This window comes from Hylobates moloch, unplaced genomic scaffold (genome assembly GCF_009828535.3).
Source record: "Hylobates moloch isolate HMO894 unplaced genomic scaffold, HMol_V3 SCAFFOLD_10, whole genome shotgun sequence".
NCBI lineage: Eukaryota > Metazoa > Chordata > Mammalia > Primates > Hylobatidae > Hylobates > Hylobates moloch.
In genome coordinates this window covers 89,078,043-89,105,729 of record NW_026652285.1, presented here as the reverse complement: position 1 = coordinate 89,105,729, position 27,687 = coordinate 89,078,043, and the positions used below count along the sequence as shown (strand labels likewise).

Genomic DNA, 27,687 nt, shown 5'->3' with positions numbered 1-27,687 from the left:
GGCCAGTGAGAGAATGTACTTAAGGCAGTGTGTAATGCTAGCAAGCATTCATGCAACCAAGCGTAAGGCATGGCCAGAAAAAAAAATGGATGGATGGATGGATGGATGGATGGATGGATGGATGGATGGATTGATTCATGAATGAATGGATGGAAGGGAAAGAAATGAAAAAGAATGGCAAGACAGAGGGAGAGGAGAAAAGAGGACAAGAACTTGGAACCAACCCAAATGTCCAACGATAGACTGGATTAAGAAAATGTGGCACATATACACCATGGAATACTAATCAGCCATAAAAAATGATGAGTTCGTGTCCTTTGTAGGGACATGGATGAAACTGGAAAACATCATTCTCAGTAAACTATTGCAAGGACAAAAAACCAAACACTGCATGTTCTCACTCATAGGTGGGAATTGAACAATGAGAACTCATGGACACAGGAAGGGGAACATCACACTCTGGGGACTGTTGTGGGGTGGGGGGAGGGGGGAGGGACAGCATGAGGAGATATACCTAATGCTAAATGACGAGTTAATGGGTGCAGCAAACCAACATGGCACATGGATACATATGTAACAAACCTGCACATTGTGCACATGTACCCAAAAACCTAAAGTATAATAATAAAAAAAAGAGGACAAGAGAAGAGATGGCAGTAGAGGGAAGGGGAGGAGAGGAAAAATAATTTTAAAATGAAAAACAACACAAAATAAAACCAGGAGACTACAGACAGGTTTTTCTGAAAGGGGAAGTCAAAGGTTTCTTGGAGATAGTGGCATTTAATTTGGGATTTATGGATGGTGAAGACCTATTCATTCAGATGGAGATAATTCAATTTTCTGATTATACCTCTAGAGTAAATGTACTTTATCATAATTTTAATATTTGAAAAGAAGACCTCCATTTGTAGCCACCTGATCACTTCCTGTTTCATTGTCTTAAGTTGTGAGCTGCTTTAGCGGCTGGATTGCAACTTTGACCTCTGTATCTCCAGTGCTGAGCTGAGCACCTGTCAGAGTGTAGCCAGGATTTGTTGAAGGAATAAATGAGTGAATGAACAAAGGAATAAACTCTGTTAACCACAGTGGTTGATGTACCAGATTACCCTCTTTCCATGTGCCTTTTCTAAAACTAAGCAGCTCACTTTATGTCTTAGGAAAACAAGCTAACCAGAGAAAAGCCTATTTAGGGAGACTCTGCTTCACAATAATGTTTTTTCTTTTCACTTACAGGGGAGTGCAGCTGTCATGAAGGCTATGCCCCTGACCCTGTTCACAGACACCTGTGTGTGCGCAGTGACTGGGGACAGAGTGAAGGGTGAGTGGCAAAGGGCATGAGGCCCGGGACAGTGCAGGACCCACTTTTACCTCCTCTGTTCTGTTACCAGAGGCCCCAAGCATCTCCACAAAGAGGACTCTTTCTCTGCAACAGTAGTGTTCCTGCAAAACCCAATGGGAAGTGAATCCTACTTTCCCATGGAATCACATTTTAGTATTAAAGCTACATGATTGATGAATATTCTAGAGAACAAAGGCTGACATTTAACTCACCTGCCCAAACAAAGTAATCAATGAACACTTTCTTAAGTGGACTGCCAAAGAAAAGAAGAACATTTTTAAACAGACTCCTGAATGGACATGTACACTTTATGAAATTGCTGAATCCTTTTGTAAATTGGAGACATTCTTTTATAATATAAATAGTCTTGCCCAATAATTATTTCTGCAGAGTTTGTTTGTTTGTAAAGCTACTCTAGAGCAGTGTCCACATGTGAATTCTACCTGCCTCTGACTAATGTCATCTCCTCTCCCCTCTCCTTCTTCCCATAGACCTTGGCCCTACACAACACTTGAGAGGGGCTATGATCTGGTGACAGGGGAGCAAGCCCCTGAAAAGATTCTCAGGTGAGTTGGCTTTCTTGTTGGGGCATAATTCTGGGAAATGGAGAAAGGATTCATAGGAAGATGTGGTCATGGATCCTTAGACTATTGAGCCTGTGCACTTCTGAGCTGCACTGAGTAAAAAAGAACTCTCCCTGGCACTAATGTACCATCATGGCCCAGGTTGCTATGGGAATCTAATTCCCATTTGTCTGGCAGCTAGACTTATAGACTCAGATACTTGAACTGGAGGAGACATTACTGATTATTAAGTCCAGTGGTTTAAAAATACTCTGTAACCATAGAACCTCTTCCCACCACCTCCACAAAATCTTGTGTAAAACTTCAATGCACATGTAGATAAAGACATACAGTAAATTAAGTGGCAGAACTGGGAATAAAATTTTAGTTCAAACTGATTCAAAGTCCATGCTCTTAACCTTTGTGCCAGACTGTCCCTGCTGACATAGCAGTCACTTATGGAACTCCTGCTGTATGTCAGGACTGCTGGAAAATCAGAGCGGCAATGGTCCCTATCCTCACGGAGTCCACTAGTAAATCAGGAAAAGGAACTTAGCAACACAAAGCAATTCATGAGCTAAATGTTTAACAGATCTGAGAAATGATCATCCAGGTCTGGAGAAAGTTGGCCAACATTGTTCCTTAAATAATGCAGGGGATATGGGTGGAGAAGTAGGAAATTGCCTTAGAAGGGATGGGAACAGGGGCCCCTTTTTTCTGTTTGCTCTCTGCTTCCCGGGGAGTTCCCCAATGGAAACTCTTACATTGCAGGTCTACTTTCAGCTTGGGCCAAGGCCTCTGGCTTCCTGTCAGCAAAAGCTTTGTGGTTCCGCCTGTGGAGCTGTCCATCAACCCCCTGGCCAGCTGCAAGACCGATGTGCTCGTCACGGAAGACCCTGCAGATGTCAGGTAGGGAATCGTCTCCAGTACTCTGCACAAGTACTTCTTAAAACCTTGGAAGTCTCCCTGTTGGAGAACCACAGGAACCCCTAAGGAGTGTTCTTGCTGTTTAGTTGATGTGAAGAACAGTCAAATACGCCGTGCTCCTAAACTCTTAGATGTGACCTCCATCACTGTGTCTCAGTGCCTTATGTTTCAACACTATTGCTTTCCTTTTTGGTTTATATTAAATATAAGAGAGGCTGATACATTATCTAGCTCATGGGATCATTAATGATCTTATCTTTACTTAACAGTATGTTGGAGATACACAAAGGCAAAAGTTTAGAAAATGGGATGCTTTCTGTTGTAGTCCATGGGATGTACTTTGGGCTAATTTATGAATTTCAGATGTCCAGGCTAAAGGCCAGGCGCGGTGGCTCACGCCTGTAATCCCAGCACTTTGGGAGGCCAAGGCAGGTGGATCACCTGAGGTCAGGAGTTCGAGACCAGCCTGGCCAACATGGTGAAACCTGTTCTCTACTAAAAATACAAAAATTAGCCTGATGTGATGGTGTGCACCTATAATCCCAGCTACTTGGGAGGATGAGGCTGGAGAATCTCTTCAAGCCAGGAGGCGGAGGTTGCAGTGAGCTGAGATCGAGTCACTGCACTCCAGCCTGGGGAACAGAGTGAGACTCCGTCTCAAAAAAAAAAAAAAAAAAAAAAAAAAAATGGCCAGGCTAAATCTTTTGTTCTTAACTTATAAAAGCATGGAGACTACATTTCACTTTACATTATCCTGCAGCTTGTAGCTAACTTAATTATAGACTTACTCTACTGCGTACTAATTAGATGCTTACATATCATTCTGCCCCATTATGGTGCACTTCTCAAGGTCAAGGAAAATAACTTATTTAGCTTTTTAATCCCCAGCTCCTAGTACATATTGGACATCTATTAAATGTTTGTTGATTTAATTAAGTCTGTGGTCTTAGATCTGATCTTAGCACTGTTCTGGAGCTTTCTAGTGGAGGGTTTGTTTCTCCCATTTGATTAGGGGAAGCATTCTAGAAATTCTGATGTTACCAAGAATAGAGTAGTTTTACTTCTAAAACTGATTTGTACACAGCTTATTGGCTCATGAACTAGAATTAAATCATGGCCCCCCTAACTACCAGTGACTGTTTTTCAACAGCTCCATAGTTGCCTTTGGGTCATTCTAAATCACAGTGCTATCAATATTTCTATGGCATCTTGACAGAAAGCTCCTAGAACCCAACTCTCTTATTTTAAGATGTTTTTACTCTCACCTTGTCAGCTTTCACTGGGAAGGATGAACTTATCATGCTTTTTTAGGCTATTAGCATTTCCCAAAAGAGGATGTTTTAAAAAGAATAGATTTATAAAGAGATGGAACTTAGGATATGAAATAGTGATTACTAGGAACTAAAATAGCTTCACATACACATTCACATACTGATTCATCGATATTTACCATTGTTTTCATTTTCGATAGAATTGAAGTATATGAGATTTTAGTAAAGCATGTGTTAAGGTTGCTCTGCATTACGTATTTTAAAGATAAAGCAAGGACCATCTGGTTTAAAAGACTATTCTCAAAGAGACACAGTTACCTTGTTTGAAATCAGCTGAAAAGAAAGTCTTGACTAGCTTTCCTCATAGTTCTGTTCTGTTGACATTGCATCCATGATTTCAATGAAGATTCAGATGATGCAGCTTTCTCAGACTGGCTGATGGTAACACATACTCTGGAGTTGGATAGGGCTGCTTTAGAATTCCATCTCTACCAAGTGTGAACTGTGTGATCATGGTGGCCAAGTTTAATTCTCTATGTTTTCATTTATTTGTCTGCAAAATGGGGATAATAACAGTGCCTTCCTCACAGAGGGTAATAATAATAATAGTTCATATCCATTGATCATTTTCTAAGTGCCGAATACTTCACTAATATTATTACATTCTTACATCAGCTCCATGAGGTGATGCTCATTTTTCAGATTCAAAAATAAATAAACAAACCTGAGGCATAGAGGTAATGCCTTCACTAGTAAGAGATGAAGCCACATTTCAATCCCTGATCTGCAATAGGGGATAAAAGATTGCAATCATCACCATTTGAGAGAATCTGCACTATGTAGATTGAGTTTTCCAAGCTGCACTAATAAACCTTGTTTGACATGACATTGCCCAGGCAAGCATATCATGGGCATTTAGAGAATTAATAAGTTCCAGTAAGATGGTATGTTGGAAATTTAATAAATAATAGATCATAATTATAGATAGCCAATAATACTGTCCTGGAATCACAACAAAGAGATTAGAGGAAAGACTACTTGGAAAAGCAGAGTCAAAGGGAAACGGAAGGTAAGCATTACAGTAGGATTGGAAAGAAAAACTTGAACGTGCACTGCAAGTTGATTCTTTGATTTTTAATCTGTGATAAATTCTTGGAGAAGTATGAGATCTCACACTACAGTAGGCAGAACAACTTAGTAGTTAAATGTACAGGCTATGACTTACCAAGGCAGCTAAATTTAAAACAACTAATGATAACAAATGTTAGGAAGGATATGGAACAACTGTGGCTTTCATATTTTTATAGTGAGAATATAAATAAGTATGACCACTATGTAAACCTGTGGAGTGGTATGTACTAAGTTGGAGGTATATATCTTCTATAGCTCATCAGTTTCACCCATAAGGATAGTATAACAGAAATATGTAAATGTGTACCACAAGTAGGACTTACAAAAATATGAATAGAAGCACTCATTTGTACTGCTAGAAAGCTAGAAAAAAAAATACAAATACCCATCAGCGAAAGACTAGATAAATAAATTATGGAATAATAACACAATGGAATGCCATTAACAATGAATATGAAAGAACACAGTAACCATACATAGCAGCTTGGATGAATCTAACAAGTATGATATAGAATTTTGGAAACCAGACACAAAATAATATTATATGTTTATATAAAAACAAAAAAACTAGTTTCATTAATGAGTAAAAATCTAATTTATGATGTTAGAAGGAAGGATATAGATTACTTCTGGGTGATGGAGAGGGTGGTGACATGGGGAACTATGAGTGGGCTTATGTGATGCTGATAATGTTTGATTTATTGTTATGGGTGGTGGTTACATGAGTGTTTTAACTGAAAATTCATTGAGCGTCACACTTTTTTCTATATATTCTATATTTTGATTAAACATAAATTTTATTGTCTGAGGGCATAGGCTATGGACCTCAAGCAAATTGGCTGAGTGCAAATCTTAGCTCTATCACTTGCTTGCTGCAGGAGATTTTCTGGAGTTGTGTTTTCTCCTTGAGAATAATGGAAATTAAAATCTCATATCATATATGGAGTGATGAAGATTAAGTGACATATTACATGTAAAGCAGTGAGTTTGCTACACGGTGAACTCTTTAGAAGCATTAGTTATCATGCTTATTATTGTAACATAGTGGCTTTTGTTCCCTTTATCTTTTCATTATTTTTTCATGTTTTCGCTGAAAGGCTAAATACAACCTATGGTGCATCTTAAAATCAATAGTTGCTCAGTATTGAGGATTCATATTAACCACTTTGTCATGGGCTTTGGGGACGACTTAAATGAGTCTATAAATTGCAGTTCAGTATGCTATGTCTGTGGCTTTATGTACATGGACATGGTTACAGAATGAATGAAGAGTCACACATGTGGTAAACATAGAGTGCCCTAGGGGACTGGAAAGGATTGGAAAAGAAAGAAGACGTATCTGACTGAGAGAATTAGGCAAATATTTTCAAGAGAAAGAACATTGCCAATTAACCAAGAACTGTGGCTAAGCTTTGGCTTTGTGCAATCTAAGGTGAGGGGGAAGGCTTTCAAGTGTGAGAGGTTGAAGGGCAAAATAAAACTCTCACCTGGACAGCTCCCATTCTCCAGCCTATCCTAGCAGGAAGCTACTCGGAATGAGATTTTTAGCATCTGAGACACTAGTGATGTCAGCTACAAAGGTGGAAGAGCAAATCTCTAGCTGAATTGCATACGGATATATTTTAATTCTGAAAAATCTTAGCTGGATCCCTCATGTGTACCAGATACGGTGCCAGATACCATAGGAATACAGAGATGAATACAGCCCACCTCTGCTTTCAGGAGTTTCATGGTATAGCAAGGAGCATGAAACAAGAGACCGACTTGAGAGATGGAATAAAAGATGCTTGTGGAGGGAGAAGCATGGCAAACAACACTTATTACTGCATACTGGGCCTTCTTCATGATTTCACCTGGAGCAGGTTCTTCTTATAAGAGAAATGTGAGACTAGCTATTATAGTTGGAATAATAATCACCCACAAAGCTCAGCTTTTGGAGCCCCTCAGTCATTTTTCTGTGATCTCAAATCAATGAAAATGAAATGATAAAATACTGTTAATTCCTGAACAACGTTGAAAGAATAATGGGATATCAGAGTGCAAGCTGGCATGGCTCACTTGGTGATAGTTTTCACATTGAGTTAGTTCTGAATATAATTAGGAACATCTCCTTGTTCTTTGGCCTTTCAATTCCAAGTACTGAGAATTTACTGAACATCTGCCATATTTTAAACTAAGTAATAGAGATATAAAAATAAGACAAAGATTTCAGTGCTTTAAATGAGTCAAAATTGCAAACAAAGAATGTCATACTTTGTGACAGTTGAAGAATAATAGAGGGAAAGTTCAAGGCAGAGAAAAGACACAGTCAGAGGTGGTCAAACCCACCTGGAGGTTAAAATAAAGGTCTCAAAACTTCTATGCCAAATTTTGAAGTGTTAGCAGGAAGTCACTAGCTCACTGGTTTTCAAAGTGTATTCCCTGGACCAGTAGCATTAGCATGACCTAGAAACTTATTAGAAATGTAAATTCTCATATCTAGTGTAGACTGATAATGATCCCTAAAGGTATCATCAGATCTTAACTCCTAGAACCTATAAATATTATGTTATTTGGAAAAGGGGTCTTTGCAGATGTTATGCCGCATCTTGTCATAGGTTGATTATTCTGAATTATCTGGACAGGTCTGAAACACCATAATAAGTGCCCTTATAAGAAAGAAGCACAGTGAGATTTGACATGCACAGTGGAGAGGCAATTTGAAGATGGAATTAGAGACTGGAGTGAGGCAACCACAAGCCACAGAATGCCAGCTGCCGCCAGAAGCTGAGAGAGGCAAATAAAAGATTGTTCCCCAGAGGCTCCAGAGGGAGGACCACCTTGCTGACATGCTGATTTTGGCCCAGGGATACTGATTTCAGATTTCTGGTTGTTTGAAGCTGCCCCAGTTTGTGGTGATTTGTTGCAGCAGCCACAGAAACTATGTAATAATACACCCACTAAATTAGGTATTTTGGAGATGGGCCCAGAATTCTGGTTTAAGAAGTCCTCAGGTGATTCTAATGCTCACTAAAGTTTGAGTACAAATGCACTCGGTAGCAAAACAAGGAATGGATCACCTACTTGGTCTTAAGTAGAAAACAAAAGATACCAGGGCTTGAAAACTCCAGAGTGCCAATGGCTTTTGGCATAGTAAGGTTTATATGCTCCCAAATGTTGGGACTCACTATTCCTATTTTTGTCCCTCATCTCTGTGTTTCTCTGGCACACTCTGTTTTTCTGTTTTTCTTTTTCAGGCACACTCTCACTGACCTCTCCAGGCTTACAACCACAATTAAGCATTGCCAGAGTAATGAGATGCCCCCTTTCCCAACGGTTTATGCAGAAGTCCTGGCACTGGGGAACAGCAATAATCACACATCCTTAGGTGGCACTGTTCCAAGTGCTTTACTGAGATAAGTTCATTTAGTCTTCACTCATTATTAGCTCCATTTAATGCACAAGGAAACTGAGGCACAAAGAGGCTTATGTACCTTGCCCAAGATCACACAGCCAGTAAGTAATAGAATCAGGTTTGGAATCCTGACAGTCTGACTCTTGAGTCCATGTTCCTCATCTCTTAAGCTATGGTGCCTCTCTTTGGCCTATTTTGGGATCTTTGCCAATATCCCACATCAATCTCTCAAGAGACAAAGTGCTCTAAGTAGGCAACCTGGGTCACGAACTTACCCTTGAAACCAGGGTTGAATGAGGGGCACCTTAACCACTTGGTTTGAGATCACAGGTAGGATAGCTCCCCAGTGAAAAAGCAAGACAGGTAGCAAATAGATGTTGGATAAGAAAAACCCAGAGATGTTTCATTCATGGACAAGGCACAGGGCCTTGAACTGGCAAAGTGTGGCAGTGTGGCATGCCCAGGCTGGAGTGCAGTGGTGCCATCTCAGCTCACTGCCTCCACCTCCCAAGCTCGAGCTATTCTCCTGCCTCACCCTCCACAGTAGCTGAGATTACAGGCACACACCACCACGCCTGGCTAATTGTTGTACTTTTAGTAGAGACGGGGTTTCACCATCTTGGCCAGGCTGGTTTCGAACACCTGACCTCAAGTGATCTACCCACCTCGGCCTGGGATTCCAGGTATGAGCCCCCACGCCCGGCCAGGAGGAACTTCCATTTCAGTTTGGCTGCAGTGTAGTGCCAAGGGATGCATGACAGTGGATGAAGGGAGAGAAGGACAGCAGACAGAACATGTATGCTCTTTTCTCTCCTCTTCTCTCTCTTTTTCAGCTGTTAACCACCTGGGCTAGCAGAGTCAGCAATGACTCTAGGGGCACTTTAGGGTAGTGTATTCGTTCACTGCTCCAAGGTCCCCAACAGATGTTCCTGTGTGACTGCTCCAGATTCTGGAATCTGGCTTGGGACTAGGCAGTACCCTTAGTCAGATACAGTGCATTCTAGAAACATGGGCCATACATCTCCAGGTGCAATCCTCAACAAATGGACACCAGCTACTTCTCTGTGTAATGAACATTGTGCTAGGCTCTAGAAGTAGAAAAACCAGAAAGAAAAGAAGGAGTAGGAAAAAGTGTAGAATTAACTTGAGCCAAGTTTGTTCACCTCTTCGAGCCTCAATGTCAGAACCAGGAAGTTGGAGATTAGTGTGGTTTTCTCATATGGTGGTTATTAGGATGACATAATGTGTATAGGGTTACTAGTACAGTATATTACGTGTAACTGATGTTCAGTGAATGAGAAGTTTTAGAAGCAGTAGGAATTGTAGAATTGTAGTAAAGGAAGCAACCATATGATGCAGTGTGTCCGTGATTAAAAGATGTAGTTCATGGTTCAGAGCGGTATAAAGAAGGGATGTGTGCCTCCTTTCTGTGGATCACATTGTGCATTGATGGCAGGAGCATTGATGGCAGAAGGGAGGGTAGGGGCAGCAGGACACGTGGAGTAGGCTGGAGTTGGGGCCAGTCACTCGATGCATTGCATGGGGGCACTTGGCTTGCAAAGGATCCCGGCAGCAGAGTCTGGGGGGAAGGCCCTTAATACCAGTCTTACATCATTTGATATTCAAGATATCTCTCTACTGTTGGAGGTGAGCAAAACTGACTTCTTGCCCTTGCAGCTCTCTACAAGCTTTCATTAATGAGTGCATGTATGTTATGTGTGCATATGTGTGCACACATTATAGGCAACCTAGAAGTGTGCATTCCTTTTCAGTAGGGATGTTGATAGAAGGGTGGCTTCTTCAGGTAGAATCTCAAGTCCATCATGCTTCCTCTAAACTTTTCCTTTAATCACCTATTACTCACACAAATGTTCCTTTCCCAAAGGGCGACAGAACTTCAATAGGGAACCCACTTACGTGCTTGAAACACAGAAGAGGTATTGGGCAAAGTGAATAGCATGGACACTGGAGCCAAACTGCTTAGTCTCAAATCCCAGCTCCACCACTGACTAGCTGACCTTGGGTAAGGTAAACTTTCTGAGCCTCAGTTTCCTATCTGAATGATAACTAATACTCTATCTTTGAATTTTTTTTTTTTTGAGAATGGAATGAGATAACACTTTTAAACTTTTAGCCCTTAGTCATCAATAATATTGACTAACATTTATTGATCACTTGCTTGGTGTCAATGTCTTAAGTGCTCTACATGTTTTCATTCTGACTCCTCACAACAACTCAATGATGTAGTTATTGTTATTTACAGATGAGGAAACTGAGGCACAAAGATGTTAAGTCATTCATGCAATGTCACATGGGTAGTATGTGGCCGAATCAGGATTTCAACTCAGGATGTTTTGTGAGTGCTCAGTAAATGTTGGCTGTTGTTGAAGAAGGGGCATTCTCTGTAAGATGGAGGAATAGGTTCATTGGACTTTATATCGTGGTCTTTGTTGAACATTTGGTCTATTAAGTGTGTGTGTTCTTTATGCAAGTAGAAGGTGAAATATCAAATGAGGAAGGGGAAAGAGTGTGGGTAACTCACAGCTAGGTTCATGGAATATGGGAGTTAGCATTTTCCTGGTACCTCCACATCCCTCCTTTTTTTAAAAAAAAGAAAAAGAAAATGAGGCCCCTCTGAGAAACATTACTACAAAGGGCCACCACACTTCCTCCCAGGTGGACCTACTCTATGCCCTCCACTCTTTCCAGCCCCACTACCTGTCATTCAGCCAGTGAGCCTGGAGACATATATATTTTTCCCCATTTTAGTTTAGCAATCATAATAAAAGTGAAGTCTATTAGGATGAGTTTCTGCCCAGGCTCGGTAAATCTCTTCAAACATTGTTCAACACCAAATTTTTGTAAGTCTTCGCCACTGGGGAGACTGTAGCATGCACCAACTGTCAGCTCAGATAGAGGGCTCAAGACACAGCCTCTGCTAAATGAAACTCAAATGGAGACTTTGGAATATAAATATTGAAGTGACCCAGGCTGGATAAAGGGGAACCAGTTAGCTAAGCTTCTATCTTACATGCAGGAGATGCTAAATTATTAAAACTTTAATAAATGTAATAATAAATATTTGATGTTGAATTATAGAAAGCTTTGCCGATACAGTGAAACTGAGAAACGAGTTGTTATATCTGCATTAGAAGTTAAACACTTTTAAAAGGAGACTTCTGATATTGAGATAGGTCTGCAGATCTTTAGATTAAAGAGAGAGAGATGCATGAAAGTATGATTTTGGGCATGTAAACTGGGCTAGGGGTTAAGATACCTGGGTTTGAAGCCTGACCCCAAACTGGAGATAGCGATAAGTAGCATTTTGGGCAGAGGACTCCCGCTCATCTTCCTGTAAGTTATCCTTACAGCCATCTTCTGATGTTGAAGCTATTTTTATCTCCCATTTCACAGGTGAGGAAGCTGACATTCTGAGGCCTTAGGAAGCACAGATGGTAAAGGGATGAATTAGAATTTGAACATAGACTTCTGACCTCAAGACCCCATCCATCCACCCATTCATCATTCCATGGCTCCTCCCTCACTTCCTGCATGGAAGCCCTTTCTGCTCTGTATGAATCAGGATGGTTTGGGATTCAGGGGACAGAGGCCCAGTTCAAGTTAGCTTAATGTCAACTGTATTGGAATGACATCATGGGAAGGGCAAGAGATCAGCTCAGCCACAGGAATGAGGAAGGTTGCGGGAGTTAGATAATATTAGGATTCTGTTTTTCCTCTCTGTATCATTCCTTGATGGCTTCATTCTCTTCTATCGTACAACCACTTTCTTTATGTACTCCCCATCTTGTCATGATAGGGGTTGTGATGATCATGACTCCCCAAGCTCTTTGTGACTCTTACCACCAGGGAGAAATAGTTCTCTTCCCTGGGTCTCCTTTTGAAAAATCCTAGAGAAGTCTGTTACATGTTAGCAGTCCAACCCTGGCTTACTCTTCTATCATTAGGGGACAGGGTCACAATGTACAGATAGAGCCATGGAAATAATTGAGAGGACCATGAACTGCAAATCTATTCCAACCCATGTCTTCAAAATTCTCCCTGAATTTTTAAGTTTATTCATCTAACAGGTTGGACTAAATCAAAGATGGCAGCTTAACCCAGCCTACATGCCAACTCAGATACATGGTTAGGGGCTGCCTAAGATTATGCTGGGAAGGTTTCTGAGACTACAAACAGACTCAGCTGGGAAAAGCATAATGATGAACTCATTTGCCCACCTTCAGTGTTGGAGGAGGAGTTGTAACAGAAGGGTCACGTGTTTGCCATCTCCGAACCTGATGGTATTTAGAAGTCCTCCCTATTTCCTATGTCATGACCTCATTGTGTTCCCCTACAAAATGAAGAGATAACTTTGGTTGCTGAGACATGAGAGAAAGGACAGTCATGTGAATGGAGATGCTGAGGATGAATTTGAAATGGAACTGTCTTATCCACAAGTTTCTATCCATCTATGTTATCTCAGAGGATATATTTGGATAATCTTATCTTGTTACCAATACATTTCCTGAAATAAATTTCTGGCTTGTAGCAGAGTAAAGGCCTCCATGTAGGTACTTCCTAGATACTCTCTGGTCTGGCACTATCATTGCCACTTATATTTAAAAGCTATGAAAAAACTACCCACATCATAGGGCCATTGAATTGTGTCCTGTAGTTTCAAAGGCTTGTTTAAACAATTATAAACTCACAGACTAGAAGGGACCTTCTGATGCATATTTTTTATCCTCTACCATTGCATGGACAGTCCTGAGTGATGGAATCTACCTTCTGCTGATAGACATCTCATTGCCTCCTGCTTCATTGCCTGCCATGGTCTCACAGTGTTGTTTCCTGGAACGCCTCACTCTGTCTCACCTAAACAGGCCATACTTTCAATTATGCAGACAGAAGCTCAGGGACAGTAATCACCAAGATAAGCTAAGATGAGAAATCATTCTGCCTTTTAAGGCCCACTCATTGCAGCTGAGTAGAACCATGTTTCCCTTAGCGTATCTTACTCTGCCCAATAGGCATCAACCACCCAGTAGTCAACACACATGCTCAAGCACACACACACACACACACACACACACACACACACACACACCCCAGGGCAGTCTAGTCAGAAAGATGAGTTGGATATGTCAATGAATAATTAATTGATCTGTACCTTAGGTTCATCTCCTTTCCCTCTCACCAAACAAGGAAACTAATATCAAAGAGGATCCCAGCAAGAAACAGGTGGCATGCTCAAGCTTGGGGAGATTTAAAAGGGAACTATGCACAAAATAGAGGGAAAGTTCCAGAAAAGCAACAAGAGATCTGCAGTGCCCTGTGGCTAGTATCTGGGTCAAGGTGAGGGTGAAGTTACAAAAACATGGAGAGGGAATTCCATGGAGCTGTGGCCTTTAGTCAAGGGATACACACAGCTCATGGTGACTCTGCAACAAAAGAGCCAGGAAAATAAATGTCCCAACTGCACCCAACCACTTCTCACCAAACCTCCTGCTGGTGCTGCCATTGGCTGAACCCAGTGAGAAGCCAAGTACAAGAGCCCATCGAGTCCATCCATGAAAGTCAGCCTCCTGAGCACAAGGCAAGAGAAGAATAAGCTGAGAGTGAGTTTGGAGGAGCAAATGGAGGAAAGCCCCAAGTTCTTTCATCCTACTTTCAAAATATCCTCAAAAATGGCCATGCCTCTCTATCATCATGGACACTTTCTGGCTCAGGCCCTCATACATAGTCTCACTGCTTTCAGTCCCCACCACACTCTGTGCACATCCCCAATCCAACCGCTGTACCAAGTGGGCCATGGCTGTTTCCTGCTTAAAACCATTTAGAGCCCTCCCCCTCCTTCAACTGCCGCAAAATAAAAATCCATACTGTTTCAGCCAGCATTCAGTAGCACTTCACAATCTGGCCATAATACCCTCTGATCTCATCTCCCACCATGTCCCCAATTGCTATTTCCTCAAAATGCTATACACTTTCCATTTTCCTTGCCTTTGCCAGTGCTCTCCCTCTGCCTGAAATAGCCCAAAACTCACAGTCCCCAGTGTACCTAGCACAGTACTCTTCGTCCATCCCAGCCTTACAGAAGCATCACTTCCTCTAAGCATCCTTTTGAGAATGTGCCCTCCAGAATCATAGGCACTCATTGCTATGCTCGTGCTGCTAAAATATTTTTTCCAGATGTAAGGGTCAGGGCATTGCATTATATTGCATTGGAGTCAATTGTAGTTTAGTATCCCTTTCTGCCCTCACCTGGTAATCTATGTGTTCCTGGAGTTCATGGATTGAATCTTAACGTCATCGCATTCCCAATTCTAAGCACAGTAAATAGCTCAGAGAGAGGATATAGAAAATTGCAATGACATTAATTTTATGTGACTCTGTTTGTATGTTCACGAAGATGTTTTGATATTACTACTAAATTGCTTAACAAACACCTTTACACTATCTCAAAGTATCATTCAATCCCCTTATCTATAAACACTCTACCATCAAAACAGTCCTATCAAAATTTCTTGCATCCCAGTGCCTATTGTATTATATTATGACAACACACATTATCTCACAGTGGTTCCAAATAACACTAGTACTTTGGGGTTAGTAGATGCAACAAAATTAAAAAGGAGGATTCCATAATTTAAAAGGTTTGAGAAACCCTATTATAAATGAAGTTGCTACATTGATTTCCTTGCTGGCAGTTTTCCCAGGGACGTTAATATGTGAACAAATGTCCTAAATCTTTAAGAAATGAAGTCTATATACTACAATCTCTCCAACACTATTCAAGTAGGAGCGAGTTCAAGACCAGCATTCCTGAAGACATCAAGTAATATTGGATTAGTCCATCATGGCTTAGAGGCTACACAAGCTAAACCAAACATCAGAAAATGAGGGATTTTGTTCCTATGGGGCATTTTTCTTTTTTTTTCTTTTTTTTTTTTTTATTTTTTTTTTTTTTTTTTAATTATACTTTAGGTTTTAGGGTACATGTGCACAATGTGCAGGTTTGTTGCATATGTATCCATGTGCCATGTTGATTTCCTGCACCCATTAGCTCGTCATTTAGCATTAGGTATATCTCCTAATGCTGTCCCCGCCCCCCCCACCCCCCACCCCACAACAGTCCCCGGAATGTGATGTTCCCCTTCCTGTGTCCATGAGTTCTCATTGTTCAATTCCCACCTATGAGTGAGAACATGCGGTGTTTGGTTTTTTGTCCTTGCGATAGTTTACTGAGAATGATGTTTTCCAGTTTCATCCATGTCCCTACAAAGGACACGAACTCATCATTTTTTATGGCTGCATAGTATTCCATGGTGTATATGTGCCACATTTTCTTAATCCAGTCTATTGTTGTTGGACATTTGGGTTGGTTCCAAGTCTTTGCTATTGTGAATAGTGCCACAATAAACATACGTGTGCATATGTCTTTATAGCAGCATGATTTATACTCCTTTGGGTATATACCCAGTAATGGGATGGCTGGGTCAAATGATATTTCTAGTTCTAGATCCCTGAGGAATCGCCACACTGACTTCCACAATGGTTGAACTAGTTTACAGTCCCACCAACAGTGTAAAAGTGTTCCTATTTCTCCACATCCTCTCCAGCACCTGTTGTTTCCTGATTTTTTAATGATGGCCATTCTAACTGGTGTGAGATGGTATCTCACTGTGGTTTTGATTTGCATTTCTCTGATGGCCAGTGATGATGAGCATTTCTTCATGTGTTTTTTGGCTGCATAAATGTCTTCTTTTGAGAAGTGTCTGTTCATGTCCTTTGCCCACTTTTTGATGGGGTTGTTTGTTTTTTTCTTGTCAATTTGTTTGAGTTCATTGTAGATTCTGGATATTAGCCCTTTGTCAGATGAGTAGGTTGCAAAAATTTTCTCCCATTCTGTAGGTTGCCTGTTCACTCTGATGGTAGTTTCTTTTGCTGTGCAGAAGCTCTTTAGTTTAATGAGATCCCATTTGTCAATTTTGGCTTTTGTTGCCATTGCTTTTGGTGTTTTAGACATGAAGTCCTTGCCCACGCCTATGGCCTGAATGGTATTGCCTAGGTTTTCTTGTAGGATTTTAATGGTTTTAGGTCTAACATTTAAGTCTTTAATCCATCTTGAATTAATTTTTGTATAAGGTGTAAGGAAGGGATCCAGTTTCAGCTTTCTACATATGGCTAGCCAGTTTTCCCAGCACCATTTATTAAATAGGGAATCCTTTCCCCATTTCTTGTTTTTGTCAAGTTTGTCAAAGATCAAATAGTTGTAGATATGCGGCATCATTTCTGAGGGCGGCTCTGTTCTGTTCCATTGATCTATATCTCTGTTGTGGTACCAGTACCATGCTGTTTTGGTTACTGTAGCCTTGTAGTATAGTTTGAAGTCAGGTAGCGTGATGCCTCCAGCTTTGTTCTTTTGGCTTAGGATTGACTTGGCAATGCGGGCTCTTTTTTGGTTCCATATGAACTTTAAAGTAGTTTTTTCCAGTTCTGTGAAGAAAGTCATTGGTAGCTTGATGGGGATGGCATTGAATCTATAAATTACTTTGGGCAGTATGGCCATTTTCACGATATTGATTCTTCCAACCCATGAGCATGGAATGTTCTTCCATTTGTTTGTATCCTCTTTGATTTCATTGAGCAGTGGTTTGTAGTTCTCCTTGAAGAGGTCCTTCACATCCCTTGTAAGTTGGATTCCTAGGTATTTTATTCTCTTTGAAGCAATTGTGAATGGGAGTTCACTCATGATTTGGCTCTCTGTTTGTCTGTGATTGGTGTACAAGAATGCTTGTGATTTTTGTACATTGATTTTGTATCCTGAGACTTTGCTGAAGTTGCTAATCAGCTTAAAGAGATTTTGGGCTGAGACAATGGGATTTTCTAGATATACAATCATGTCATCTGCAAACAGGGACAGTTTGACTTCCTCTTTTCCTAATTGAATACCCTTTATTTCCTTCTCCTGCCTGATTGCTCTGGCCAGAACTTCCAGCACTATGTTGAATAGGAGCGGTGAGAGAGGGCATCCCTGTCTTGTGCCAGTTTTCAGAGGGAATGCTTCCAGTTTTTGCCCATTCAGTATGATATTGGCTGTGGGTTTGTCGTAGATAGCTCTTATTATTTTGAGATATGTCCCATCAATACCTAATTTATTGAGAGTTTTTAGCATGAAGGGTTGTTGAATTTTGTCAAAAGCCTTTTCTGCATCTATTGAGATAATCATGTGGTTTTTGTCTTTGGTTCTGTTTATATGCTGGATTACATTTATTGATTTGCGTATGTTGAACCAGCCTTGTATCCCAGGGATGAAGCCCACTTGATCATGGTGTATAAGCTTTTTGATGTGCTGCTGGATTCGGTTTGCCAGTATTTTATTGAGGATTTTCGCATCAATGTTCATCAAGGATATTGGTCTAAAATTCTCTTTTTTGGTTGTGTCTCTGCCTGGCTTTGGTATCAGGATGATGCTGGCTTCATAAAATGTGTTAGGGAGGATTCCCTCTTTTTCTATCGATTGGAATAGTTTCAGAAGGAATGGTACCAGTTCCTCCTTGTACCTCTGGTAGAATTCAGCTGTGAATCCATCGGGTCCTGGACTCTTTTTGGTTGGTAAGCTATTGATTATTGCCACAATTTCAGAACCTGTTATTGGTCTATTCAGAGATTCGACTTCTTCCTGATTTAGTCTTGGGAGGGTGTATTTGTCGAGGAATTTATCCATTTCTTCTAGATTTTCTAGTTTATTTGCATAGAGGTGTTTGTAGTATTCTCTGATGGTAGATTGTATTTCTGTGGGATCGGTGGTGATATCCCCTTTTTCATTTTTTATTGCATCTATTTGATTCTTCTCTCTTTTCTTCTTTATTAGTCTTGCTAGCGGTCTATCAATTGTGTTGATCTTCTCAAAAAACCAGCTCCTGGATTCATTAATTTTTTGAAGGGTTTTTTGTGTCTCTATTTCCTTCAGTTCTGCTCTGATTTTAGTTATTTCTAGCCTTCTGCTAGCTTTTGAATGTGTTTGCTCTTGCTTTTCTAGTTCTTTTAATTGTGATGTTAGGGTGTCAATTTTGGATCTTTCCTGTTTTCTCTTGTGGGCATTTAGTGCTATGAATTTCCCTCTACACACTGCTTTGAATGTGTCCCAGAGATTCTGGTAGGTTGTGTCTTTGTTCTCGTTGGTTTCAAAGAACATCTTTATTTCTGCCTTCATTTCATTATGTACCCAATAGTCATTCAGGAGCAGGTTGTTCAGTTTCCATGTAGTTGAGCGGTTTTGAGTGAGTTTCTTAATCCTGAGTTCTAGTTTGATTGCACTGTGGTCTGAGAGACAGTTTGTTATAATTTCTGTTCTTTTACATTTGCTGAGGAGAGCTTTACTTCCAACTATGTGGTCAATTTTGGAATAGGTGTGGTGTGGTGCTGAAAAAAATGTATATTCTGTTGATTTGGGGTGGAGAGTTCTGTAGATGTCTATTAGGTCCACTTTGTGCAGAGCTGAGTTCAATTCCTGGATATCCTTGTTAACTTTCTGTCTCATTGATCTGTCTAATGTTGACAGTGGGGTGTTAAAATCTCCCATTATTATTGTGTGGGAGTTTAAGTCCCTTTGTAGGTCACTCAGGACTTGCTTTATGAATCTGGGTGCTCCTGTGTTGGGTGCATATATATTTAGGATAGTTAGCTCTTCTTGTTGAATTGATCCCTTTACCATTATGTAATGGCCTTCTTTGTCTCTTTTGATCTTTGTTGGTTTAAAGTCTATTTTGTCAGAGACTAGGATTGCAACCCCTGCCTTTTTTTGTTTTCCATTTGCTTGATAGATCTTCCTCCATCCCTTTATTTTGAGTCTATGTGTGTCTCTGCACATGAGATGGGTTTCCTGAATACAGCACACTGATGGGTCCTGACTCCTTATCCAGTTTGCCAGTCTGTGTCTTTTAATTGGAGCATTTAGCCCATTTACATTTAACGTTAATATTGTTATGTGTGAATCTGATCCTGTCATTATGATGTTAGTTGGTTATTTTGCTCATTAGTTGATGCAGTTTCTTCCTAGCCTCGATGGTCTTTACAATTTGGCATGTTTTTGCAGTGGCTGGTACCGGTTGTTCCTTTCCATGTTTAGTGCTTCCTTCAGGAGCTCTTTTAGGGCAGGCCTGGTGGTGACAAAATCACTCAGCGTTTGCTTGTCCGTAAAGTATTTTATTTCTCCTTCACTTATGAAGCTTAGTTTGGCTGGATAGGAAATTCTGGGTTGAAAATTCTTTTCTTTAAGAATGTTAAATATCAGCCCCCACTCTCTTCTGGCTTGTAGAGTTTCTGCCGAGAGATCAGCTGTTAGCCTGATGGGCTTCCCTTTGTGGGTAACCCGACCTTTCTCTCTGGCTGCCCTTAACATTTTTTCCTTCATTTCAACTTTGGTGAATCTGACAGTTATGTGTCTTGGAGTTGCTCTTCTCGAGGAGTATCTTTGTGGCGTTCTCTGTATTTCCTGAATCTGAATGTTGGCCTGCCTTGCTAGATTGGGGAAGTTCTCCTGGATAATATCTTGCAGAGTGTTTTCCAACTTGATTCCATTCTCCCCGTCATTTTCAGGTACACCAATCAGACGTAGGTTTGGTCATTTCACGTAGTCCCAAATTTCTTGGAGGCTTTGTTCATTTCTTTTTATTCTTTTTTCTCTAGACTTCCCTTCTCGCTTCATTTCATTCATTTCATCTTCCATCTGCGATACCCTTTCTTCCAGTTGATCGCATCTGCTACTGAGGCTTCTGCAATCTTCACATAGTTCTCGAAACTTGGCTTTCAGCTCCTCCATCTCCTTTAAGCCCTTCTCTCCATTGGTTATTCTAGTTATCCATTCTTCTAATTTTTTTTCAAAGTTTTTAACTTCTTTGCTATTGTTTTGAATTTCCTCTCGTAGCTCAGAGTAGTTTGATCGTCTGAAGCCTTCTTCTCTCAACTCGTCAAAGTCATCCTCCATCCAGCTTTGTTCCATTGCTGGTGAGGAACTGCGTTCCTTTGGAGGAGGAGAGGTGCTCTGCTTTTTAGAGTTTCCAGTTTTTCTGCTCTGTTTTTTCCCCATCTTTGCGGTTTTATCTACTTTTGGGCTTTGATGATGGTGATGTACAGATGGGTTGTTGGTGTGGATGTCCTTTCTGTTTGTTAGTTTTCCTTCTACCAGACAGGACCCTCAGCTGCAGGTCTGTTGGAGTTTACTAGAGGTCTACTCCAGACCCTGTTTGGCTGGGTGTCAGCAGCGGTGGCTGCAGAACAGCGGATTTTCGTGAGACCACCAATTCAGCTGTCTGATCGTTCCTCTGGAAGTTTTGTCTCAGAGGAGTACCTGGCCCAGTGAGGTGTCAGTCTTTCCCTTCTGGGGGGGTGCCTCCCAGTTAGGCTGCTCAGGGGTGAGGGACCCACTTTAGGAGGCAGTCTGTCCGTTCTCAGATCTCCAGCTGCGTGCTGGGAGAACCACTACTCTCTTCAAAGCTGTCAGTCAGACAGGGACGTTTAAGTCTCTGGAGATTCCTGCTGACTTTCTGTTTGTCTGTGCCCTGCCCCCAGAGGTGGAGCCTACAGAGGCAGACAGGCCTCCTTGAGCTGTGGTGGGCTCCACCCAGTTCGAGCTTCCTGGCTGCTTTGTTTACCTAAGCAAGCCTGGGTAATGGCGGGCGCCCCTCCCCCAGCCTCGCTGCCGCCTTGCAGCTAGATCTCAGACTGCTGTGCTAGCAATCAGCGAGACTCCGTGGGCATAGGACCCTCCGAGCCAGGTGCGGGATACAATCTCCTAGTGTGCCGTTTTCCAGGCCCGTTGGGAAAGCGCAGTATGAGGGTGGGACTGACCCGATTTTCCAGGTGCCGTCTGTTACCCCTTTCTTTGACTAGGAAAGGGAACTCCCTGACCCCTTGCGCTTCCCGAGTGAGGCAGTGCCTCGCCCTGCTTCGGCTCGCACACAGTGTGCTTCACTGACTGTCCTGCACCCACTGTTTGGCACTCCCTAGTGAGATGAAACTGGTACCTCAAGCAGAAATGCAGAAATCACCAGTCTTCTGTGTCGCTCTGGCTGGGAGCTGGAGACCGGAGCTATTCCTATTCGGCCATCTTGGCTCCTCCACCCCTATGGGGCATTTTTCAAAGCACACACACATATTTTGGGAGTGGGCAGAGGGAACCGGTCCTCTCCTGTTGGCTTAGTCAGGCTGGCCAACCTCTGAGCTCGCTGTTTAATTTCCCTGACTCTGCAGAAGACATAGGGTCCTCACTGGGGAGGCAGTGTGTGGATAGGATGCCCATGCTGGGATATTCCAGAGAGAGAACAAGTCCCAGGTGAGTAGAACTATAACATTTCCTAGAATTGACAGAGGAAGAAAAGTGAGTGAGACAGAGTAGTGAAGAAGAAGCAACCCTGCCAGTTGAAACCCTTTAGCCTAATGCATCCCATCAGCAGTACAGGCTATGGTGCTAAATGCTCTGCCTCAAATCCCAGCTCTGCCATTCACTATGTGGGTAACAGTGGACAAGTTAACACCTCCACTGCCTCATTCTCCATATTTGCAGTATAGAAATAACTGTAGCTACCTTGTGCAAATGCTGTTAAGAATCAAGTGAATTGATGCATGATGCATTTAGCGTAAATATATTGGCTACTGTTGTTGTCATTATATTACAATTATTTAGCCCAGATTTTGATCTGGTGTAGGAATCCTTCATTAGGATATTTTTAAACTCATGCCTTTTCAGAAATGATTGTGACTCTTGTTTTCTGCATACTCTACTTGCCGTTCCTAAGGTTTTGCATCTAATAAGTGTTCATTAAGTACATGATGATTGAGTCATTGGAGTGAGACTCAAAGATGCTTCCAAAAAGAATATAAGACTGATAGCAGTGTTTTTCACAATAGCTAAACATGGAAGCAACTATCTGTCAACAGATTATCTAATGGAATATTATTCAGCCCTAAAAAGGAAGGACATTCTGACATATGCTACAACATAGATGAATCTTGAAGACACTATGCTAAGTGAAATAAGCCAGGCACAAAAGGACAAACACTGTATGGTTCCACTTATATGAGGTACTTAGAGTAGCCAAAATCATAGAAACAGAAAGTAGAATAGTGGTTGCCAGGAGGTGGGGGAGGGGTGAATGGAGAGTTATTGTTTAATGGGTATAGAATTTCATTTCGCAAGATGAAAAGATTTCTGGAGATAGATGGTGGTGATGATGGCACACCAATATGAATACGCTAATACCACTAAATTATACTCTTGAAAGTGATTAAGATAGTAAATTTTATGTTGTGTGTATTTTACCAAAATAAAAAATGGTGGGGGGCTGGGTGGGGGGAAGAAATAGGAGAAAAAAGAATGGTTTTGGGGGAAGGGTGCATGGCCATCCCTGCCAGTTCTAGCAAATTATGCCACATACCTTAAAGCATTCTAGATGCAGAGTCCCTGGAACAGACAGTATGGCTCCACAATACACCTCTCCCTCTCTCCTCCCCTTACAGCGTCTTTCAGCCCTGCAGTCTCCTCCTAGGTGTGGCCAGATTGAGTTAACTGTATTGAAATGGGGCAGCCTGAGGAGATTCATGACATGGATCTGGCTGGATTCACACACTGGACTTCACAGGTTCTGGGGGCTGAGTCAGCTGTGCGGGTGTGTGGTCCAGTCAGGTAAACATGGCATCTAGAAGGAATGGTCAACCTAGTCTTTGGGAGGAAATTTTGGTTTCCTGTGAAAGCTGAGAATACTATAGGTCAAGAGGAAAATCTTCACTTCCTTCATCTCTAAACTGGATTTTAAAGAGGGGGATTTTGTCCCCCAGCAGACATTTGGCAATCGCTGGAAACATTTTTGGGGGGTTACAACTGGGAGGGTGCTATTGGTATCTAGTAGATAGAAGTCAGGGATATTGCTAAACACCCTACAATGCCCAGGGCTAAAATAAAGAATTATCCAACCCCCAATAGCAAAAGGCCAAAGTTGAGAAGACATGCCTTAGATGAAGGTATGTTAGTCCTATTGAATGGATGAAAAAAAAATCAGGCCTAGAAGGTATGATTTCAAACCCAATTCTTTCCATTGCACCTTCTAGAAATCCAGTTGTAAAGAGGCTGGGATGTAGTGCAGGTTATTAAGCCAAATTAAAGCATAAAAAGCTGGCATGCAAAGTCTAAGCCTGGGGTGGCAAAACAAAGAATTGAATACAGGATACTCCTGAGGTACTAGCCTGGCCTCAGGAATGAGCATCAACCTCAGGTTTTTGAAACCCTTCGGCTGGGGTCAGAAGGGAGTTCTGCAGAGCCTGGCTTAGATGGTCCAGCGACCCCAGCTGCAGGGCTCGGAGGAGCATCACTGGCAGAGAGTCAGGCAAGGTCTGACAACACCTCCCCTCCTCCAAAGTGAGCCAGAGACACCCTGCCCTCCCTGGCTGTGACGGATTTTGAACATTAAAAAAAAGTTTACAATCCCAGCGAGGCAGGCATAAATCACAGCGTCTCTGTGCAGCCCCAGCAGACATGACTTATGGCCCCATCGCCATGGCAACGGGAGCGCAGCTGGCACGCGCACAAAAGCTCCGCTCGCGCCTGACAGGCCTTTGCGTGGCCCTGATGGAGAGGCAAGTGTTCCGGAGAAAGGATGTATTCTCTGGAACTCGCTGCCCATTTGTCTTCATTCTGCACTGGAGCGAGACCCTTGCTTTTTCTCTCTTCTCCCCATCCCCAGCCAACAGGTTGTTTTCCTTTCTGTCTTCTGCATGGGAAGGTGTTTTCTTCATCTTTTGACCTGCTCTCCGAAGGTTTACAGAAAAGACCCCAATTAAAGCTTGCAATGGGTCGTCTGCCTGGCTGTCCTTTCTGAGCTGGGAGTTATGGTGACAGCTTCTAGTGTTGAGCATCTGCACGTGTGGACCCCCTGCAGCTATTTCTTCTATAGCTTTAGCAAATAGGCTCCTTAGATGTTCTTCCTGCCTCCCTAACCCCTGCCTTTCAGGTCATTCTCCACGAGCCACTGGAATGGATTCCTATAAACTGCAAACTTGCTTTAGACCCTTCCATTGCCCTGCTTGCTGTTGCTATGAGGATAAAGCCCACACTTCTCAGTGTGACACTCATAGCCCTTGAGGACTCAGCCCTGCTTCTCTCTCCAGTCATATCCGCATTCTCCATTCTGGAGGTTTCAGCCTTCTTGAGTGCTTTTAGGTCCTCATACCTCTTGTCCTTCTGCCTAGAACACAGGCAACACGTGCCTCTTTATCTGGCTACGTTTTACTCATCCATTAGGGCTTGGCATACACCACCTCCTCCAGGAAGCCTTATCTGATCTCACACATCCAGTGTAGAAGCCCTTTCTCCTTTGTCGTCATGTTCTGCCATCTCCCAGTGGTCACACTCACCCTCTCCACACAGTGCTTCTGTGTCTCAGTGCTGCTTTATCTGCCAATCCCCATCTTCACTGCCATAGTCGGTTGTCATTTCCTCTCTCCAGGCACTTATCACCTTCTCACCTCCTCACTGCACTTCCTGCCTTCACTCTTGCCACCCTCAAATTGAGGCCCCACATGGCAGTCAGGGAATAGCTTTTTCAGCACAAAAATTGTTATATCATTTACTTGGTTGAACCCATTTCAGAGTCTTTCCTTGACTTTGTAATAAGTCCAAACTCATCGAATGCCCCCTGCTTGCACCTGCTGCCTGCATCCTACATCATACTCTCTGCTGGCCAGCTGGACCGGCTTATTTCTAGGTATCCTGTATGTTTGCTTGTCTCTGGGACTATTATGATCCTAGAGCATCTACTCCCTGTGCCATGCCCACCAATTTCCAGTGACTAGGGCTATTCTTACTCATCCTTTCAGCCTCAGTTTAAACATCTCTTCTTCCAGGAGGCCAGATGTTGGCTTTTTTTTTTTTTTTTTTTTTTTTTTTGAGACGGAGTCTGTCTCTGTCGCCCAGGCTGGAGTGCAGTGGTGCGGTCTCGGCTCACTACAAGCTCCGCCTCCTGGGTTCACGCCATTCTCCTGCCTCAGCCTCCTGAGTAGCTGGGACTACAGGCACCCGCCACCACACCCGGCTAATTTTTCTATTTTTAGTAGAGACGGGGTTTCACCTTGTTAGCCAGGATGGTCTCAATCTCCTGACCTTGTGATCCGCCCACCTCAGCCTCTCAAAGTGCTGAGATTACAGGCGTGAGCCACCGCGCCTGGCCAATGTTGGCTCTTTAGTTTAAGTGAATGGCTCTCAAACATAGCGACATTCGTATAACCCAATGAGCTCTTAAAAATTACAGATGCATGCTCAATTCTAGTGGAAAATTTGAAGAGTAGCAGAGTATTCACATAGCCTCAAAGTATCTCCCTACAAGTAGTCTACTAATTACAAAGTAAAAATAATAACCTTACAGTGGAGAAACCTCGCCAATGCCACCTTAACCAAAGTTAACATCACAAATCAACATCACATGCTACCTAATATGCACTGAGAAAGCCACAACATCATGTCTGTGGTGTTCTTGTCAAAAATACATAATCTGATTCTAGGCCAGGCGCAGTGGCTCACACCTGTAATCCCAGTATTTTGGGAGGCCAAGGCAGGTGGATCACGAGGTCAAGAGATCGAGACCACCCTGGCCAACATGATGAAACCCCGTCTCAACTAAAAACACAAAAATGAGCTGGGTGTGGTGGCGTGTGCCTGTAGTCCTAGCTACTCAGGAGGCTGAGACAGAAGAATCGCTTCAACCTGGGAGGTGGAGGTTGCAGTGAGCTGAGATCACACCACTGCACTCCAGCCTGGTGACAGAGCAACAGAGCGAGACTCTGTCTCAAAAACAAAAACAAAAACATAACCTGAATCTAATCATGAGGAAATATGAAACAGACCCAGATTGAGAGGCACCGTACAAAATAACTGACTTACATCCTTGGGAACATAAAGCTTATAAAAGCAAAGCAGGCTGAAAGCTGTCCAAATTCAAAGATCCCAAGAGACCATGACAACTGAGTGCAACACATGGGCTGGGACTTTCTTTTGCTATAAAAACATTAGTGGAACACTTGAAGAAATGTATATATTAGGTAATAGTACTGTATTAATAGCAACCTCCTGATGTCAGTAATTATATTAGTGTTATAAATAAAATATCTTAGTTTTGAAGCAATGTGCCCCAAAGTATTTAAGAAAACAAAAAGCATTGTCTTTCTTTACCTTATTCCCAGTCCAGAAAAAGAAAAAAAGTGTGTGTATGTATGTGTATGTATGCATGTGTATATAAAAACATACACACACATATGTACATGCATTCGTAGAGAGAAAGAGAGACTGAGAAAAAGTAGCAGGGAAAAAATAGAATAAAAATTGGGACACGCGAGTCCTGCAACTTTCAAGATTATTTGACTATCTGGGTTCCTTGTATTTTCATATGAATTTTGGAATGAGCTTCTCAATTTCTGCAAAAGAAAAAATTAACTGGGAATCTGATAGGGACTGCACTGAATCAGTACATCCATGTGGGGATTGCTACCATGTTAACAATATTAACTCTTTCAACCCATGAACATAGGATGTCTTTCTGTCTATTTAGATCTTAATTTCTTTCAGCATTGTTTTGTAGTTCTTAATGTAGAAGTCTTACATTTATTTTGTTAAGTGAATTTCTAAATCTAAGTATTTTATTCTTTTTGGTGCTACAGTAAATGAAATTGGTTTTCCAATTTTATTTTTTGTTTGTTCATTGCTAGTGTAGAGAAATACAATCGACTTTTGTATGTTGACCCCATACCCTGCAACCTTGCCAAAGTTATTTATTAATTCTAATTGTGTGTGTGTGTGTGTGTGTATGTATGTATATTCCTTGGGGTTTTGTATATGCAAAATCATGTCATGAATGAATGGAGAATGGAGATCATTTTATTGCTTTTTCAATCTGGATGTCTTTTGTTTATTTTTGTTGCCTAATTTCCATGACTAAAACCTCCAGTACGATGCTGAAAGAAGTGGCAATATTTTATATTTAATTTTACAACTGTTTTGTAAGTTTGATATTA

The 27,687-nt window shown here is 41.8% G+C and overlaps 1 protein-coding gene across 5 annotated transcripts in view; it reads left to right on the top strand.

The window, feature by feature from the left end:
• Window positions 1-27,687, top strand: part of ASTN2 (astrotactin 2) — a 1,008,266-nt gene that overhangs the window by 441,767 nt on the left and 538,812 nt on the right. For 3 of the 5 annotated variants that reach the window (XM_032164975.2, XM_032164972.2, XM_032164973.2), the window contains 3 exons: window positions 1,234-1,318; window positions 1,831-1,905; window positions 2,674-2,811. In XM_032164975.2, coding sequence (XP_032020866.1) covers window positions 1,234-1,318; window positions 1,831-1,905; window positions 2,674-2,811 — 298 coding nt within the window. Of the gene's footprint in view, window positions 1-1,233; window positions 1,319-1,830; window positions 1,906-2,673; window positions 2,812-9,567; window positions 10,649-27,687 lie in introns of those variants that run through there. The other 2 variants (XM_032164974.2, XM_032164976.2) reach the window with 2 other exon arrangements.